General features: G+C 43.5%; 1 protein-coding gene across 2 annotated transcripts in view; it reads right to left on the bottom strand.

Moving 5' to 3' along the window:
- nup133 (nucleoporin 133) overlaps positions 1-17,664 on the bottom strand; it is a 54,966-nt gene extending 37,302 nt beyond the window's left edge. The window contains exons 1-7 of one of the 2 annotated variants that reach the window (XM_078230424.1): positions 17,392-17,664; positions 13,742-13,860; positions 5,871-5,974; positions 4,905-5,003; positions 2,004-2,132; positions 652-822; positions 250-405 (exon numbers count right to left, since the gene is read on the bottom strand). In XM_078230424.1, the coding sequence (XP_078086550.1) occupies positions 250-405; positions 652-822; positions 2,004-2,132; positions 4,905-5,003; positions 5,871-5,974; positions 13,742-13,860; positions 17,392-17,555 (942 nt within the window). In that variant the 5' untranslated portion in view covers positions 17,556-17,664. The remainder of the gene's footprint in view (positions 1-249; positions 406-651; positions 823-2,003; positions 2,133-4,904; positions 5,004-5,870; positions 5,975-13,741; positions 13,861-17,391) is intronic. The other variant, XM_078230425.1, reaches the window with a different exon arrangement.
- Positions 17,665-21,236: the final 3,572 nt, after the last annotated feature.

The following is a 21,236-nucleotide window of genomic DNA, read 5'->3' as shown; positions in this document are numbered from 1 at the left end:
CCCACATTCCAAAGATGTGCGGACTAGGTTTAGATTGGCCATGCTAAATTGCCCCTTAGTGTCAGGGGTACTAGCTAGAATAAATGCATGGGGTATGGGAATAGGGCCAGGGTGGGATCATGGTCAGTGCAGACTCGATGGGCAGAATGGCCTCCTACTGCACTGTAGGATCCTATGACAGGGATATTGCTTATACTCTGCACAAACTGCATGCAAAACGACCCGATATCTCAGACAAATGCATCTTACCCAGATTGAAGCCCCCAAATCGTCTTTCATAGATCTGTTCAAGCCCCAGCTGAAGATATGGCGCTCACACATCTCATTCACTTCCCATTTATTCAGACTGGAACTAGTCAGGGTATAGAAATACTCATTTTCCTCATCCCACAATACAGAATTCAGCTGTCACAGAAATGAAAAGAGTGTCACAGCAGAGAAAATCCAACAATTTACCTTCAGTCCACAATTCTTACCAAAGTAAACAGTGACAAGTTATGCAAGTTGCACTTTAACTTATGACAAGAATTGGTTTCTTTATTGAGAAGAGCAGCATTAGCTAACAACTTAAACAATCACAATTCAACAGGAGAAGAATAAACCCAATAGGTCAGTCAGCTGTACAGAGACACAAACGTCATAAAGCCTTACCACAACATCAGCAACTGGTGTCAAAATGCCAAATAATGAAGAGACCCTGCGGCCCAGCCCAGACAGCATTCCCTGGCCTTGTTGTATGGGGCGGTAGCTCACTTTGCCTGAAGCATCTGGTGTTAATCGCAGCAACAGGTTCTTCTGAGAAGCAAGAATAAATCCACCTCCCTAAAAGAAGAAAAAACACAGGCTGGTTAGCAAGAGTCTGTTTAACAGATTTAATGCAAAGCCACATCAGATTCAAGCAGCACAAAGAGAAACCAGATAAACAGCTTCAGCTAGTTCATGGCAGCACTTCACAAAAGTGGCAATTTTGTTGGTATTATTTCAAACGCCTGACTCCAATGCAAAGTTCACCTGTTTAACTTCAAGTTGCAAACGGTGTTTATTTCAGAACACAACTTGTCCTTTCTAATCAGAGTTCAACGTTTTCTCTACATTCTGTAGTGACTTTCTGCCCTCAAATCCATCCCCACCAAAAAATCATTTGTAGACAGAGGAGAAATAGGAGCTCTGTACCCCAGCCAGCCACAGCTGGCACATTTCACATCAATGGAGGCGGTGACGTAGTGGCATTGTCGCTGGACCAGTAATCCAGAGACCCAGGGTAATGCTCTGGGGACTGGGGTTCGAATCCCATCACGGTGGATGGTGAAATTTGAATTCAATAAAAATCTAGAATTAAAAGTCTAATGAAACCATGGCGATTGTTGTAAAAACCCATCTGGTTCACTAATGTCCTCAAATGCTCTGCCACGTACACTATAAATAAAGATTCTAATGTTGTACTTTTTAAGTAGTCTACATATTCTGGAGTAGATTCACAACATTATTAAAAGGGAAACTAAGTTAGTTGAAGTTCCAAAATTGTCACTGGACTAGTAATCCAGAGACCCGGAGTAATGCTCTGGGGACTCGGGTTCAAATCCCACCATGGCAGATAGCAGAATTTGAATTCAACCAATAAAAATCTGGAACTGAAAGTGTAATGACGACCATGAAGCCATTACTAACAGTCATTAAAAACCCATCTGGTTCACCAATGTCCTTTCGGGAAGGAAATCTGCCCTCTTTACTTGGTCTGGCCCATAGCAATATGGTTGACTCTTAATGCCCTCAGGGATGGGCAATAAATGCTGGCCCACATCCAAAAAAAGAAAAAAAGGTACTGGAGTAATGTTATGTGACTGTTTTGATTATAATGAGGAATACAGAAGGCTGAATGCCAATCGCACATTGTCAGGTTTGGAATGCATGTTAAAGTGGTGTGCAACTAACATAATACTGGAATTGCATGGTTACAGGTCACAGGACTCTTTACTTAATGGATCGCCAGTGATGGGACTTACCGACACAGCAGTCAGACACTTCCAGTCATTGCCAAAGTCCAGAGTGATTTCTGTGTAGGCTTCCTCATGAGCCAGGCTGGACCAGTAACATATCACTCCCTGTCTGGAAGCTGCCATTACCGATACAGACTAGAAAAACGGTGATAAAATTTAACAGTGATTAACAGCTGAATGCTTTTGTATTGATTCATACAAAAAGCAAAGAAACATAAAAGAAACTATCCTCACCTAATTGATTAAGTGATTGATTTGAGTGTTATATATTTCACTGCTGAGGGTGATTTCATAACAAGAACAAAGATAAAAGCTACAATGAACAAAACCAAGTTATGAGCTATTCATAGCAACAGTTTGCAAGCATACCAGCTATAAAGGAAACAATTTATGTTGCATGAGAAAAGAGTTCTGACTGGTTAGCAAGTGGACTCTGATTGTTAGAGGTGTTGCCATGGGGAGTACACCAGGGAATAGTTAACTGCCAAGCTATTTTTAAAATTCAATCCTAGCAGATTGACTGGTCAAGGAACTGCCATGAGGAATGAACGAGGGAATGGCTGTTTCCCAAGCTTTAGGTTTAGTTCAAAGAGGTATAATGTGTGGACATGCTCCTTTTGCAAATGACAGGGACCTGTGTGTCGATATATGCAGCACATGGACGTGGTATTGCTAGCGATATGCAAGCCCCGTGTGCTCTTCGCAAAGGTAAATTAATTCTTCATTGTGTATGTGGAGAAATTGCACAAAACTCGTTGCAGAAACTCAACCAAACATTTGGCAAATTCACGTTGTGCAGAAACAGTAATTGATGAGATAAGGTGTGAAAGGCTAACACTTTCTACAACTTCCAAAGTGCATATATACGTGAGTCGTGAGGGTGAATCCTGTCATATATACCACCCAGCAGATTGTTACAAGTCCAACAAGCACTTTGAACAGCCCTGCATGAAAGCAAGTTGCAGTCTCTTAGTGGCAGATCCAATGGATATGATTTTCAACCAATCATTCTCAATGCTTTGACGAAGGGTCATCCAGACTCGAAACACTGGCTCTGTTCTCTCTCCACAGATGCTGTCAGACCTGCTGAGATTTTCCAGCATTTTCTGTTTTTGCTTATTCTCAATGACATGCTGTGCAACTTTTCCACATACACAATGAAAGACTCCTTCACCTTTGTAAACAACAGACAGGTTTGTATATCGATAGCAATGACATGTCCACAAGATTAGTGAATAAGCTAGCAATGGCAAACAATGTGCCATTCAAAGAAGCCAAAGACACTCGCACCATTTCACTATATCACGGCAATCTTGACACGTCACCTTTGTCTGAATCTGTATTCATTGAACTTATGCACTCAGCAACTCGTGCTGCTGAGTTCAGTTTTAACACCGCCATGCTCAACCAAATAGTTGGTTTGATTTATTGTCACATGTATTGGAATACAATGCAAAGTACTGGTTCTTGTGCACTATACAGACAAAACATATCGTTCATAGAGTACATGGATATTGCCGAGTATTCACCTCTCTCAATTTACACCCATTCAAGTAATAATCTGTTTTCCTATTATTGTTACCAAAGTGGATAACCTCTCATTTATCCACATTATGCTGCATCTGCCATGCAGATGCCAACACACACAGCCTGTCCAAATCACACTGAAGCATCTCTGCATCCTCCTCACAGCTCACCCTCCCACCCAACTTTGTATCATCTGCAAATTTGCAGATAACACATTCAGTTCCCTCTTCCAAATCATTAATATATAATGTGAACAGTTGGGTTCCCAGCACAGATCCCTGCGGAACCCCACTAGTCACTGACTGCCAATCAGAAGATGACCCATTTATGCCAACTCTTTGCTTCCTATATGAGAACTAGTTTTCTATCCATCTCAAGATATTACCTGCAATCCCATGTAATTTAACTTTACATAATAATCTGTTATGAGAGACCTTACTGAAACCCTTCTGAAAGTCTAAATAAACCACATCCACTGGTTCTCCTCAGTCAACTCTACTAGTTACATCCTCAAAAAATTCCAGTGCTAGTTCAATGCCAGGTATGTCAGCCGTACATTCTAATGATTGGCAGATTGTATCAAACAGCACATCACTTCAGCTGTTTGCAACAGACAAGTACCGACCTTACCCAACCAGTCCATGCTTGCAAAATTCAGAAGTGTCCAACACTGGAGTTAACTGTTAGCTGGTGCATTCTCCATGGCAACATCTGTACCAGAGTCCACTTGCCAACCACTTAGCATTCACTTATCACGCAGCATGAACCATTGTTCCCTTTACAATTGGTATTCTTGCAAATCTGTTCTGATGAGTACAAGACGAAATGCTTTTTTCAGCAATACTCAATTCATTTTTGTTAAAGCATACAGTTACATTGGATAATATTTGCCCAAGTGAAGTCTCAGATACAGCAGAGAGATCGGATAGCCAATTAGTCTATTTCTTAGCAGTGGTCAGGACATCAAGTAAATGCTTCAAGTCAATCACATTCACCAAAACACGTAGATCAAGACTCAGTCTGAATGCATTAAAAGAAAGTATCTCTAACACAGGAATCTCTACACAGAGTCAAGTGTGTAGAATGCACTGTGATGGAATGTTCAAAGCAGAGAACATTGACGCATTTAAGAAGAGGCCTGAAGCATACATAATGAGGAAGGGACACAGCGGGCAGCGATATTACACTGGGAGGAGGCTCGAGATAACCAACAACTCCAGCACAGGCAGAATGACGGGTTTGTGAATTGTAGACTCTGTAAGGACTCCCTTGTGATAGCACTATAAGAACCAACATGGATTATGCGCATGAGTGCCAGAATAATATCACTAGCTAAATCCACAGCTGTTTAAACAAATGCTCTCACACGCAGGTACTCACCTGTAAGGAACTATGTTCATTTGAATGAGATAAAGCGACCAGGTCTGCAACGTATGGGAGATCACAGGGTGGCAACTGGAACTCTTTACACACTGAAAGCTGTGGGGGAAAAACAAAAAGAACTTACAGAAAGGTGCTGAGTACACCAGCCTTTTTCTTGGTACGAAATATTTTTAAAGCTGCACAAAAGGTTTAAGCTACAAATGTGGAGATTTTCCTCGTCCTATTTGTTTAGCACAATGTATCCAAATTGGACCAGGATCTGTTTCCTTCCCTACTTGCTGCAGCACCTTTGTGAAAGTAAACAGCCCCTTAACCCATGTCCAGACTTTGGACAGCCTCATGGTGGATAAAGGATGTCACAGCAATTCTGAGATTGCAGGGAAGCTCTCCTTCTGTCAGGAGGTTTGCCCTCGAGAAGGTGCTTACACCTCTGGGTCACAACAGTTGCACTTCTGAATATGCAAAATAAAATTTTACACCAATTACAAAAAAAAAAGACTTCCAATTGTATGGCACCTTTCATCATTTCAGGAACTCCTAAAGCATTTTACAACCAATAAAGTACTTCTGAAGTGTAGCCACTGTTGCAAGGACAGAAATGCAGTGGCCAATTTGTACACAGCAAGATCCATAAACAACAACTTGATGAGATCATCTGCTCTGTAATGTTAACTGATGGATAAACACTGGCCAGTATACTGGGGATAACTCCCGTCTTTCTTTGGAACAGTGCCATGGGATAATTTACATCCACCCGAGGGAGCAGATGGTGCCTCGTTTTAACGTCTCATCTGAAAGACGGCACCTCTAAAGGACTGGAGTGCCAAATTGATTTTTGTTCTCAAGTCCTGGAGAGAGATTTGAACCTACAACCTGATTCAGAGGAGAGAGAGAGAGAGTGAGTGAACCACAACCTGCTAAATAACAACAAATTGAAATATGAAGTGTGTGAATGCTTGCTACCTTCGCAATGGGCATCTGGCCAATCTTCCATACAATTAGTTTTTCACCACAAACTAGCCACGCCCATCCATTTTCATTTATTTTAACACTCAATGGCTCATCTGCTAAAATAAAAAGGATCAGTCAACAACAGATCTTTAACTTCACATTAGGCAGTCGCACAAAAATACACCCATCACAATAATCAGAGCAGCACCTCTCTCCCTCAACTTCTCCAGCCCTGAAAACTCAGCTCTTTGACCAAACATTTGGTCACCTTTCCTAACCTCTCTGCTCCATACTCAACACCAGAGTGCCTTCGTCCCATCTGTGAAATGATTTGGAGAATTGTTTTTGTCAATGGTCATAAATGTAACATTGCCTTTGTCACAATAAGCTCTTCAATTGCACTCAAAATTCAAGACCAAGTAACTCAGGGTCTATAGGACAGAAAATTAACAACAGATCCAAGGCACACGTACAATTCACTCCCCATGTCAACGGTATGCATCTTGTCATAATGATTCCAACTTCCCATGTCCAAGTTGTGACCTTAATTGCACCCTTTGACTATTCGCGGCACCAGCAGCAGATTGAGAGAGTACGCTGTAACACGGAGGTACAGAGATATAGAATGATGGAAAGAACACAGAGATACTTCTGGTAAGTCAGTGAATTCTCACCATACACAGCATGAGATTTGGCGATAGTGTTTTTGCGACACTTCCACTGGATTAGAAAATGGACATCGACAACATGGTCCTCTGAATTACAGCTCATCTCAAAAAACCCAATTGCAATAGGGAATCCAGAAAGATCGCGTCCCACCTTAAAACTTCTTTGACCAAACTTTTGGTCACCAGCTGTAATAGCTCCTCGCATTCCCTAGTATAAAATTCTGTTTGATAGCGTTTGGAAGTTGCTTTGCGATGTTTTGTCATGTTAACGGTACTCTAGAAATGCATGCTCTTGTTAAGCCTTTCAATCAGTAACCACATGCAGCACTCATGTTGCTCATTCTGTTGGTTACTAGCCACATGTCCTTAATCAGGAATCCAGATGTGGCTAATTATATCACCAAAGCAAAATACTGCAGATTCTGGAAATGCAAAATAAAAATGGAAAATGTTGGAAATTCCCAGCGGGTTGCGCAGCGTGTGGGGACAGAGAAACATTATTAAGCTTCAGATCTGTGACTGTTTATTAGAACTGGAAAAAGTTAAAAATGTGATAGGTTATGAACAAGTGAAGGACAGGAATAAAAACAAAAGGGAGATTGGAGAGGGGGAAGGAGAAATAAACCTTACTGGTGCAAGGCCAAATGAAGTGGTAATGGAACAAATGAAGAAACCATAAATGTCTAGAGAAGGCGAGGATGGCAGGATCCTGAATAGCTGCCGTCTGAAAACACAGTAAAAGAAAATGAGAGGAAACAACAACACAAGTTTTGATCTGAAATTGTTGAACTCAATGTCAAGTCCAGAAGACTTTTTCTGCCTTATCAGTGATGCGTTAGAACTTAGAACATTACAGCGCAGTACAGGCCCTTCGGCCCTCAATGTTGCGCCAACCAGTGGTACCAATCTAAAGCCCCTCTAATCTACACTATTCCAATATCATCCATATGTTTATCCAATAACCATTTGAATGCTCTTAATGTTGACGAGTCCACTACTGCTGCAGGCAGGGCATTCCACGCCCTTACTACTCTCGGAGTAAAGAACCTACCTCTAACATCTGTCCTATATCTCTCACCCCTCAATTTAAAGCTCTATCCCCTCATGTTAGCCATCACCATCCGAGGAAAAAGACTCTCACTATCCACCCTATCTAATCCTCTGATCATCTTGTATGCCTCTATTAAGTCACCTCTTAACCTTCTCTCTAACGAAAACAACCTCAAGTCCCTCAGTCTTTCCTCATACGATCTTCCCACCATACCAGGCAACATTCTGGTAAATCTCCTCTGCACCCTTTCCAACGCTTCCACATCTTTCCTATAATGCAGCGATCAGAACTGTACGCAATACTCCAAGTGCGGCCGCACCAGAGTTTTGTACAGTTGCAGCATGACCTCATGGCTCCGAAACTCAATCCCTCGACCAATAAAAGCTAACACACCATAAGCCTTCTTAACAACCCTATCAACCTGGGTGCCAACTTTCAGGGATCTATGCACATGGACACCCAGATCCCTCTGTTCATCCACACTACCAAGTATCTTTCCATTAACCCAGTACTCTGTATTCCTGTTACTCCTTCCAAAGTGAATCACCTCACACTTTTCCGCATTAAACTCCATTTGCCACCTCTCAGCCCAGCTCTGCAGCTTATCTATGTCCCTCTGTAACCTGCCACGTCCCTCCGCACTGTCTACAACTCCACCGACTTTAGTGTCATCCGCAAATTTACTAATCCATCCTTCTACGCCCTCATCCAGGTCATTTATAAAAAATGACAAACAGCAGTGGCCCCAAAACAGATCCTTGCGGTACACCACTAGTAACTGAACTCCAGGATGAATATTTCCCATCAACCACCACCCTCTATTTTCTTACAGCTAGCCAATTCCTGATCCAAACCACTAAATCACCCTCAATCCCATGTGTCCGTATTTTCTGCAATAGCTTACCATGGGAAACCTTATCAAATGCTTTGCTGAAATCCATATACACCACATCAACCGCTTTACCTTCATCCACCTCTTTGGTCACCTTCTCAAAGAACTCAATAAGGTTTGTGAGGCATGACCTACCCTTCACAAAACCGTGCTGACTAACCCTAATCAAATTATTCCTTTCTACGTGATTATAAATCCTCTCTCTTATAATCCTTTCCAAAACTTTGCCCACAACAGAAGTAAGGCTCACCAGTCTATAATTACCAGGGTTGTCCCTACTCCCCTTCTTGAACAAGGGGACAACATTTGCTATCCTCCAGTCTTCTGGCACTGTTTCTGTAGACAATGACGACACAAAGATCAAAGCCAAAGGCTCTGCAATCTCCTCTCTAGCCTCCCAGAGAATCCCAGGATAAATCCCATCCAGCCCAGGGGACTTATTATTTTTACCCTTTCCAGAATTGCTAACACCTCCTCCTTATGAACCTCCATCCCGTCCAGTCCAACAGCCTGCAACTCAGTACTCCCCTCGACAACACTGTCCCTCTCCTGTGTGAATACCGACGAAAAATATTCATTTAGTGCCTCTCCTATCTCTTCAGACTCCACGCACAACTTCCCACTACTGTCCTTGACTGGCCCTAATCTTACCCGTGTCATTCTTTTACTCCTGACATACCTATAGAAAGCTTTAGGGTTTTCCTTGATCCTACCTGCCAAAGACTTCTCATGTCCCCTCCTGGCTCCTCTTAACTCTTTCTTTAGGTCCTTCCTGGCTCACTTGTAACTCTCAAGCGCCCTAACTGAGCCTTCACGTCTCATCTTAACATAAGTCTCCTCCTTCCTCTTCACAAGAGATTCAACCTCTTTAGTAAACCACGGTTCCCTCACACGACTGCCTCCTCCCTGCCTGACAGGTACATATTTATCGAGGACACGTAGTAGCTGTTCCTTGAACAAGTTCCACATTACAATTGTGCCCATCCCCTGCAGTTTCCTTCCCCAACCTATACCAGCTAAATCTCGCCTAATCGCATCATAATTTCTTTTCCCCCAGCTATAACTCTTGCCCTGCGGTATATACCTATCCCTTTCCATTGCTAAGGTAAACATAATCGAATTGTGGTCACTATGACCAAAGTGCTCCCCTACCTCCAAATCTAACACCTGGTGTTCCACGGGCTTGCATGGAGGTTCATTAGAACACTGTGGCAGGTCAAAGTCAGAAAAGTCAGAATGGGAGCATGGGAGAATTGAAATGACAAGCGACAGGAAACTCGGGAGGTATGCTTGTGGACTGAAGCAGTGGTGTTCCACAAAGTACACAGTTAGCATTTTGTCTCCCCAGTGTAAAATGCATTGAGAGTAGAAAATAAGGTATACTAAATTGAAAGGAAAACAAATTAATCATTGCTTCACCTGGAAGGAGTGCGAGGGGCTCTTGGGTAAGAGAGGTGGTAAAAGGGCAGGTGTTGTATCTCCAGCACTTACACAGGGTGACTGAATGAACCAGAGTATTGCAGGGGAATGGTCCTTTTGGAATGCTAACAGGGTAGGGGGAAGGAAGATCTATTTGGTGATGGCATCACATTGGAAATGACAGAGGATGATCCACGGAATAGGGGCTAGTGGGGAGGAAGGTCAAGGCAAGAGAACTCTATTGTGGCTCAGTGAAGGAAGGGAAGGGGTAAAGAACAGGTGTGGGAAATGGTCCTGTCAATCACGGTAGCACCAAGGACAAGAATGTTTGAATAATAAATTAAAATTTGAGTATTGCTGAAAATAGAAACATGTCAAAGATTTTTATCTTGCACTCATCAGGACACTTTGCAAGAATACAGATTGGGGAAAACAACAATTTATACTGTAGGAGAAAGAAATGCTGGGTTGTTTGGCAAGTAAACTCTGATTGGTAGAGACTTTGACATGGTACTGGTACTCTTGCAAAGTGTCCTGATGAACATGTCTCTTTTTCCGGCAATACTGAAGTTTTGTACTACCAAATGACTATAAATAAAAAATTTACTGAAAGACACAATGTGATCACAATATTCATGCACATGATGTATGTATGAGAACGTGAACTTCCATGCATTGGTGGCAAAATGAAAAGCAGAATATGCCAGTGTTTTTAGAATGTTGTGGTTCCTTTGCCTTCTTGGTCACCAAATGGTCAGAGACACTTGTGAAGTAAATATCCATTTGTGGAACACGTTTACCAGTATTGTACGTACCTCAATTTTTACTAAATTAAGTGACTAAATCAGCATCACTGTAGGCCAGTTCTCTCCAAAATCACTTTTAGCATTAAATTGCAGCTCGAGATCCTCTTAAAATGCAACTTTACTAAAACACCCCAAAATGTATGTATGCATTACACTCACCTACTCTTAGTGTGACACCCGCGCTTGCACACTATCTGTGAGTGCTGTGAAGTCTGGGTCATAGTTTGAGATGGCCAGTCTCATACAGTTTATCAGATGGGCAAATGTGAGACGAGTGCGATATTTGGACTTGATGATTTTCATCTGGGATAAAGCCACCTGACAGAGGTATGTCGAACCAAAGTAGACCTGCACATGATGTCAGAAGAGGGTACTTCTCTTGGTTTACAAGTCCCCAAGATCTAGCCATCAGCACTGTCATTTTACATGGTGATTATTTCCATGTTAAGTCCAGTGCTTTGTTCAAACCCCTACTGATATTTTGCTGTCAGTTCTCCAAAATCCACTTGAAGAAAAGGAATCAGAAACATAGAAACATAGAAAACTACAGCACAAAACAGCATTTGAGACAATGATTTGTTCCATCTTGTTTTAACTCCTGATATCAGTTGAATTCATTTTTCAATTTGTTCGGTGGTCAGAACTTGTTTGGATGGAACCCTTTCGTTCTGACCTGTTGTTGTGTTTTCTCCAGATTTGGGAAGCGCTCAGTAATTTTGTTCTTTAACTGGGAGGACCACAGGCCCAGTTTCAACTTGAACACATTCATTGCACTGGTCACATGCGAGTCTCTGTCCCTGCCCTGCAGTTCACGGTTCAGCTTATTCAATTTTGCACTTATGTCCATAAGAAATGCCAAGTCTAGCAACCATGTACAGCACGCTGTACACTTTATTTGTTGATTTATGAACGGTGACAATTTCAGGGAACAGATCTAAAAATCTTTGGAGGACTTTTCCTCAACTTAACCACCTCACAACTGCAAGAAGAATTAGCTCACTCTAGATGGTCAAAAGCTCATTAACGATAGGAGTACGTGATGTTGCAGAGTTCTGGCACGAATTGAGTTAGCGATCTTGACAACAACTGTCATCACATGAGAAAAGTCAATCACCTTGATCGCTGGTGCTTGTTAGTGAATAACACAATTGACAAAGGAGGGGAATTCAGGATAATTTCTGCAAAGTGCAACAAAGTCTGCACTGACACCCAGCATTGGTGCACCATCAGTTGTGACTGAAACTAGTTTCTTGATTGCAATGTTTTTTTTAGTTACATACCTTTTAAATTGGTTGTGGACATCCTCGCTTTTTGTCCTCGGAGTGGCAAAAAGTGAGGAAGTCCTCCTTTGTTGTTGAATCTGTGAATGGCATGCCAACGAAAATGATCATCTGGACCGTATCTGTCATGCCTACTGACTCAAACTGCAGAGAGAAACATTCACAGCCTGATAAATCTTGGCATATTTGTGGACTCACATCCTCGGAGAACAATTCCACCCTTCTGGCTACTGTTAAAGCACCAGAGTGGCAGACTCTTGATGGTTGTCATAACTTCATCTTTAGTCTTTAAACAAAGTGTCAGCAGCAACCATCATAGCCTCCTTGATAACTTCACCCTCGGTGAATGGTTTCTTATGTTTTGCCAGCAGATAGGTAGCCTTGCCTTTAGCCACAGGTTTTGAAAAGAGTGACTGTTGAGCTTGCAATATCCTTTCGAATGCCCCAATTTTCTTTGTCTGAGTGGCATTGTTTAAAGGGAAATTTTCTTGAAATCTTGCATGTATTTGTGATGCTGTTCCATATGAGCTTTTTTACACATGGCTACACTCTGTCGACAAATGACTTTGCCTTTGACATTCATACAAGGAAATTCACTTTCTCATTCCTGGTGGACATGGTAGGTTTTTGCCCTCTGGGAGGTCTCTCGCTCCTTGCTCATCATTTTGTCTTCATCCAGGTTAGTCCATGTTTTGGCGTCTGTCATTCGGCAGTCAATGAGCTGATGCGTTCATCATCACGAGAAGCTTGAGTTCTACGCATTTTCGGCAGCCAATGACAATCAATCTGTCATAGAATCCCTACAGTGCAGAAGGAAGCCATTCGGTCCATCGAGTCAGCACAGACTCTGCCTGACAGAGTACCTTACCTAGGCCTTTCCCCCCACCCTATTCCTGCAACCCCACACATTAACCATGGCTAATCTATCCAACCTATACATCTTTGGACAGTAAGGGGCAATTTAGCATGGCCAATCCACCCAAGCTGCACATCTTTGGAGTGTGGGAGGAAACCAGTGCACCCGGAGAAAACCCACACAGACACAGGGAGAATGTGCAAACTCCACACAGACAGTGACCCAAGGCCGGAATTGGACCCAGGTTTCTGGTACTGTGAGGCAGCAATGCTAACCACCGTGCCGCCCTCAATCGATCACAATCAATTATTTGGAGACCACGGCTATAGGAGAATCAGTAGATTCGATTGGTCGAACACTGTACTGACTATTTCCATGACCTTGAAGGAACCCTTGGGGCCATGAGATGCCCCACAATTCCAATATGGCAAATATCCCAATTTGTGCTGCTGCGTTACCCCTTGATAGCACGCTGTACTAAAAGCTGGTGATGTGGAGCATGCAGTTAAGAGTCATGCTTGTGATCCCACTTTAGTATCAGGGATGGACAGAGGTGTCTGCATCTCATTTAAAGGATGTTGTACTGATTGTGCCGAGACTTATCTCTGACGAACAATTCTAAAGCGTAAAACGTTAAAAAAGACAAAGACACAGCAATGATGCAAATACAATTACATATGGACCGGTGCAGTAATTCAATGTAAAGTATTCTCTATCTCTTTAAACAGCTTGAAATGCAACAAAAAAGCAAAATTAACTGATTTTACTTTAAGGATGAAAAATGTACTGCCTCAGTGAGCAGACACATTGGAAACAATGCACTTCATGCAAAAGTTCTGAACTGCCCTAACACATGGCAATGAGTCAATGATTTGAATACCGGTTAGTTGTTTAATAAATCAGAAAGTTACCTTCAGCTAGGGTTATGGCCTCCATAACCTTAACAGGAAGAGAAGATCCAAAACTCCGGATTTCATAGTTGAGGGTCTCACCAACTGTTTGGTACTGTGCTCCTCTGGTTGGGGTTGGACTTGAGAAGAAAATAATTCCAGTCAAAGCTCATAATGAATATATTTAAAATCACAAAACCTATCACCATACTTTATCAAAAATATGCTCTGACTGTTGGAGATTTAACAAATCTGTCAGATAAAATAGAAAAGGTTCTGGTGATAAAATAACAGAATACTTTTTTAATCCATTGGGCCAATGAAATTTGTAGCCCCAGTAAGTCTTGTTTCCTAATGATAAATTTTCAATATAAGAAATGAGACAACAGCAGAGATGCAGAAGAGTGAGACAGATCATGAGAAATGAAGTGAGAATGAAAGCTAAATCTCATCCATTAAACCAAGACAAGATTATTCAAATTCTATTAATAAAAAAGCAAATTTGCAATGTAGGCGGAGAGATGATAGGGCTGGAATTTCTTACCATTAATTATGAACAACCAGAAGATCTAAACAAGTAGTTCTGTGAATACAATAGAGCTAGGGAACATTATCTATAAACTCCGTCCATGGATTGCTGCCTTGACATGGTAGAAAGGCTTGTATCCTCCAACAATCAAACTTTTAAATAATGTCATGGATGCTCTTTGCTCCTGCTAGGTTCATGCATGGCAGCAAGATTTGCTGGGGGGGGGCGGAAAAAGAGTTATCAACTGCAGGACAGGTGAAGAAAGTCTTACCATCTGCAAAGGCAACAGAAGGCTGTGGCAGCAAAGTCCCAGAATGGACCACCAACCCATAAAGATTGTGTGGACAATAACTGTACCCTAAGATTCCCATGTTATACAAAGTCACACACAAGCTTCTGCCAGGGCCCATGTGCCAAGTCCTGTGGTGATGGAGAACTGGCGACAGGGACAGGGCTGTGAACCTGGGAGTCCTTAGTCAAGAATCTGTACACAGGCAACAGGTGCAATGGAGATTGCCAGACATTTGTGTTGGGACCAAGGTGTCACGAGGCAACAACATCTGTAACTAAAAGAGCCTCCTCAAGAGACCTTCTGCTTACCCCAAATGAGGAGGGGACTAAAAAAAAGTGCCCAGAAGATACTGCATCCAATTGTTTCCTGGTTAATGAATCACACCCTACAGGATCAGTACCTTTGTGGTCAAAGAGACAAACATAAAATTTTGCAACTTGCAATGTTAGAAAACTTGTGAATAATCTAAAGCTTGACGTCTCAGAAGAAGTAGTGCAATTGTATTACGTGAATTACAAGAATCCAAATTGACAATCGCTGCCCTCAGTGAGGCCCCCTTCCTGGGGAGGGGCAGCTAAGGAACAAGCATGAAGGATGACAGGGCTTTAATTTCATACCATTAGTTATGGATGACCAGCATATCTAAACAAAACGTTTGGTGAACAATACAATAGAACTATGGAAAGAAAAGGCTGACAATGAGTCTCATGTCCAGAGAATCTTGGACGCACTGCCAGAACATCCCAACTGTATAAATGAAAGGCTCATGACACTTCACCATCAGTAACCAATATGTCACTGTCCTGACCCTGGACTCCAATGAAGATGTTAAGTTCTGTTCTGATGTTGATGAAGGTCTCACGAATACCCCAAAAAAGAAAAGATCACCTTTCCAAGGGACCAGGAGTGTCAATGATTCTGATGTTTGGAGAGAAATCACTGGGAAAAAGGTGAGAAAAGCCAATACAAATGTATTTGTTGACAAATACTTGTTGACAAAAATAAAACCACATGGAAGCATCCGAGATCAAAGCACTGGCACCTCTTGGATGTCATTGTTCCAGTGAAAGATCTAAGTGATGTCTGTATTGTTCAATTAATGCATGGGAATGCTGGACAGATCATCATCACCTAGTTTGAATGGTGATGAGCATCCATCCATCAGGCATCACAAGACCCAAAAGGAAGATCAATGTCTCAGCCCTAAAGCAGCCTGATTGAAGAGAGGGATTTCAAGTGCATCTCAAGAGTAATCTGAAAAATCTTCACACCTCAAACTCCAGAATGATGGCATCAAATAAAGTTAGCTGTACGAGGCTTGTGTGTCCAGACCATTGAGTTCAAGCAACCTCGTCACCAGGGTGGATTTGATGAAAAAAGTGCAGAAATGGGAGATCTCCCTGAATAAAAAGCAGCCTTCAATGCCTGGCACGACACCCCAAGGTCACGAGTCAAGTTGGCAGCATTCCAAGAGCTCAAAGCTACCCCCAAAGTCAATCCATCAGATAAAGGACACATATGTTGGGAAGAGAAAGCCCGAGATCGCCATGCAGTATACTGACGGTCATGATGTGCAAAGCTTTTTGAAGCCACCAAGGCCAGCTACAGACCAAGCTCAAGGAGACCAAATCCCTTTTGGTGCTTCTCTTCTTGAGGATGACAACGTCATTTATCAACATTGGAAAGAATAATTTCAACAACTCCTCAAGCACGAATCCAGTCTCAGCTGATACTCTCCAGGCTATCATCCAGTATCCTGTGAAGAATCAACGATAGGAAAGCTACAACAAACAATCAAACGGATGAAAAATAAGAAATCCTCCAGCCCCAATGGCATTCTAGTTGAGGTCTTCAAAACCGGTGGGATTTTGCATACATCAAGACTCCATGTAATCATCCATGTCATTGCACCTAATCTGCGGCATAGTGGTTAGCACTGCTGCCTCATAGCGCCAGGGACCTGGGTTCGATTCCTGGTTTGGGTCACTTTCTGTGTGGAGTCTGCACGTTCTCCCAGTGTCTGCGTGGGTTTCCTCCGGGTGCTTTTCCACCCACAGCCTAAAAAACGTGCTCGTCAGGTGGATTGCCCGTGCTAAATTCTCATTCATTGTACCCAAACAAGCGCCAGAGTGTGGCAACTAGGGGATTTTCACAGTAACCTCATGTTAATGTAAGCCTATTTGTGACACTAATATATAAACTTTAAAACTTTTATCTTTGGGCTCTGTGAGGAAATTGGGGCACCTGGAGGAAACCCACACAGACACAGGGAGAATGTGCAAACTTCACACAGACAGTGACCCAAGACCAGAATCAAACCCGGGTCTCTTGCACTGTGAGGCAGCAGTTCCAACCACTGTGCCACCATGGCTCAGCGTGCTGTGGAAACTATTGAGGTATTTTACCGAAAACAAAAGCAAGATACTGCAGATGCTGGAATTTGAAAAAAAACAGTAAACGCTGGAAAATGTCAGCAGGTCGAATAGTATCTGTGGAGAAAGAATAGAGCCGACGTTTCGATTCTGGAGGACCTTTTGTCAGCACTGCTGCCTCACAGCGCCAGGGACCCGGGTTCAGTTCCCGGCTTGGGTCGCTGTCTGTGTGGAGTTTGCACATTCTCCCCGTGTCTGCGTGGGTTTCCTCCGGGTGCTCCGGTTTCCTCCCACACTCCAAAGACATGCGGGTTAGGTGAATTGGCCAGGTTAAATTACCCCTCAGTGTCAGGGGATTAACAGGGTAAATGCATGGGGTTGTGGGGATAGGGCCTGGGTGGGATTGACAGTACAGCCTCAAAGGGCTGAATGGCCTCTCTGATTCTATGAATTTATTTCCAGCCGCAGCAACACTCACCGGCCGCAGAGGCTGGACCGCCAGGCCGGGGACATTACCCCCGCCCCGCCTACCGACACACTCCGCCGCCCCTGCACCGTTAAACCGCCGCTCCGGCTTAGCGGAGACCCAATGCTGCCCGTGAGGGGCCGCTTGGCGCCAGCAGGAGTCCGCGGAGAGAACATGGTGGAAGCGGCTCCGGCAGCACTCCTGTCCCTCTGCCGCCTCAGGCCTAGGCCCCGCTCTCAGACCGCGGCCTTTCAAACTGCACGCGCCACTGCGCCTGCGTCAACCGCCGGACCTCCCCCCACCCTCTGATTGGTCACATTTAAGGCGAGCACGCGGTTAACTCATTCCTAATTGGTCTGAATTTAGCGGTTGGTTGTAACGATGCTCCTGATTGGCCAATACTGTAAACTTGCCTGACCAATAGGTGACCTCTCTCTGACAATGGTCGCTGCCGCCCTCGAGAGGAACAATCCAACCCTGCAGCAGCAAGCCCCGCCCCATCCGCACAGGCCCCGCCCCCACTTGCCCAGGCCCCGCCTCCATCCGCACAGGCCCCGCTCCCACAGGCCCCGCCTACATCCGCACAGGCTCCGCCCCCGCTGACACAGGCCCCGCCCCCTCATGCCCATCCCTTGGAGCCTCCCAGGCGCTGCTATGACCCGAAGAGTCCTTTAGCCCATCATCCACCGCCTTTCCCACCAGCTTCATGATTTGGACAAAGGAATTAAATACAAAATCTCCAAATTTGCAGACGTCACTAAGCTGGGTGGCAGTGTGTGCTGTGAGGAGGATGCTAAGAGGCTTGGACAGGCTGGCTGAGTGGGCAAATATTAGGCAAATGCAATATAATGTGGATAAATGTGAGGTTATCCACTTTGGTGGCAGAAACAGGAAGATTATTCTCTGAATAGTGGTAGCTTAGGAAAAGGGGAAGTGCAACTTGACTTGGTTGGCATGCAGGTACAGTAGGTGGTGAGGAAAGCTAGTGGCATGCTGGCTTCATAGCAAAAGGATTTGAGTATAGGAGTGAGGATGTCTTGCTGCAGTTAAGTCTCACAACACCAAGTTAAAGTCCAACAGATTTATTTGGTAGCACAAGCCACAAACTACCAAATAAACTTGTTGGACTTTAACCTGGTGTTGTGAGACTTCTTACTGTGCTTACCCCAGTCCAACACCGGCATCTCCACATCATTGCTGCAGTTATACAGGACCGTGGTGAGGCTACACCTTGAGTATTGTGTGCAGTTTTGGTCTCCTAGTCAGAGCAAGGACATTCTTGCTATTGAGGGAGTCCAGCGAAGGTTGAGCAGACAGATTCCTGGAATGACAGGACTGACATATGAAGAGAGATTGGATCGGCTGGGCTTGTAATCACTGGAATTTAGAAGAATGAGAGGATCTCATTGAAACATATAAAATCCTGATGGGACTGGACAGGCTAGATGCAGGAAGAATGTTGGGGAAGTCCAGAACTAGCGGTCACAGTCTACCAACAAGGGGTAAACCATTCAGGACTGAGATGAGGAAGAACTTCTTCAATCAGAGTTGTGAACCTGTGGAATTCTCTACCACAGAAAGCAGTTGGGGCCAGTTTAAGATATGTTCATGAGGGAGCTGGATGTGGCCCTTGCTGCAAAAGGGATCAAGGAGTATGGAGAGAAAGCAGGAGTGGGATACCGAATGTGCATGATCATATTGAATGGTGGTGCAAGTTCAAAACGGCTGAATAGCCTACTCCTGCACCTATTTTCTATGTTTCAGGAATGTGGGGTTAAAGTTACAGTCAAATCAGCCAATCACTTATTGAATGGCAGAGCAGGCTGAAGGGGCCGAGTGGCCTTCCTCCTGCCCTTAATTCATATGTAACTCGGAGAGGCAATATAATCTAACAAAAGGTCACAATTCTAAAACATTAACTTTTTTCCTCCAACTATGCAGCCTGATCTGCTGAGTACTTCCAACATTTTGTTTTCATTTTAATCTAAAAACTACAATATTGAGATGTTATAATTACTATATATTGCATATCATGGAATGGTACAGCACAGATGATGGCCAATTGGTCTTTTGAGTCTCTGCTATCTCTCCAAGAGCAATTAATTGTCCCACATCCTGCCATTTCCCCCACCTGCCCTCTTCAGATAATTATCCAATCTCTTCTGAAGGTCTGGATCGAGTTCATCCCAACCACTCGCTGCATGGAAACATTTTATTTCTTTTGCCAATGATGACCTGAGGAAATCACCTTAAATCAATTTCCTCCGGTTCTCATCCCATGTAGTGACATGATTTTAAATATTAAATCTCCTCTAAACCTTAAACAAGCTAAATACTGTGGATGCTTGAATCTGAAACGTAAGAGTCTATGACTCAAAACATTAATAACTCTGTTTCTCTCTTGATGCTGGCACACTTGCTGAGTTTTTCTAGCATCCTCTGTACTTGCTCCTCTCCAAGGAAAACAGCTTTGTCAACCTGTTCACATATCAGAAGTCTCTCATCCCTGGAATTCTTGCAAATCTTTTCTGTGCCATCTTCAGGAAGGATGTGAAGGTTTTAAAATGAATTGCAAAGAACAGGACACAATACTCCATAATTAGCTATAGCCCATGAGGGGCCATATGCATCCCTGTCTGTTCACTTCAATTCTGCATGCTGCTGTCATTCCTCCCTCTGTCCAGTTCTGATGTCCATCCCTCCCGTCCTTCTCTGACCTGTTCTTTCCTGATATTTTACCTTTGATTGCTACCAAACTTTCAGCACATTTTCCGGTGCTCATACTTCCTCAAGTTCCACTTCTTCACTTCAGCTAAAAGCCCATGAAATGCTGGACTCTAGATTTTGTTGTGGACAAATTCCTTGCCCCTTCACTCTGCCCAGCTGATCCACATTTCACTTCAGCGTGGACAACAAATCTGCAGGATTGGGAGGGGTGGAAACTACATTGTGCTTTCTCTTTTTGAAAGAACTGTTCAGAGACGATAGGCTGAATGACTTCTATAATTCCAAATCATAGCCTCAACTCTCCATGGAAAGTTGTCTGCTGATCGCTGTTCTAAACCGCTTTCTGAAGTGCAGCAGCCAATTTGCATGAAGATCCCACAGTTGGCAAGTGATCAGTTAATGTGTACAGAATGAAGGTGGTCAGATACTGGAGCTTTACATGCCTCTGATCAGGGGCTCAGAATCATAGAGTTTTATAGCACACAAAAGAGGCATTTTGGCCCATCACATCTGTGCCGGCCATCAAGCACCTATCTATTCTAATCCCATTTTCCATTGTTTGGCCCATAGCCTTGTACACTATGACATTTCAAATGCTCACCTAAATACTTCTTCAATGTCGAGGGTTCTTGCCTCTACCACCCTTTCAGACTGAGTTCCAAATTCCTACCACCCTCTGGGTGAAAAAGTTTTTTCTCCCATCTCCTATAAACCTCCTGCTCCTCAACTTAAATCTATGTCCCTGGTTATTGACCTGCTGCTAAGGGGAAAAGTGCCTTCCTGTCCACCCTATCTATGCCCTTCATAATACTATGAATCTTAATCAGGTCTTCCCCTCAGCCTTCTCTGCTCCAAGGAAAACAACCCCTGCCTATCCAGTCTCACTTGATAGCTGAAACGCTCCAGCCCACATCCTGGTGAATCTCCTCTGCATCCTCTCTAGTGCAATCACATGCTTCCTATACTGTGGCGACCAGAATTGCACACAGGGTTGTATCTGTGGCCTGACCAGCATTTTATACAGCTCCATCGTTAGACCCCTGCTCTTATATTCAGTGCCTCGGTTAATAATGGCAAGTATCCCATATGCCTTCTTAACCACCTTACCTACCTATCCAGCTGCCTTCAGA

The sequence above is a fragment of the Mustelus asterias genome, chromosome 15, assembly GCF_964213995.1.
Source record: "Mustelus asterias chromosome 15, sMusAst1.hap1.1, whole genome shotgun sequence".
In the NCBI taxonomy this organism is placed as follows: Eukaryota; Metazoa; Chordata; class Chondrichthyes; order Carcharhiniformes; family Triakidae; genus Mustelus; species Mustelus asterias.
Note: the sequence above shows the minus strand (reverse complement) of the source record. Positions and strands in the feature narration are given on the sequence as shown.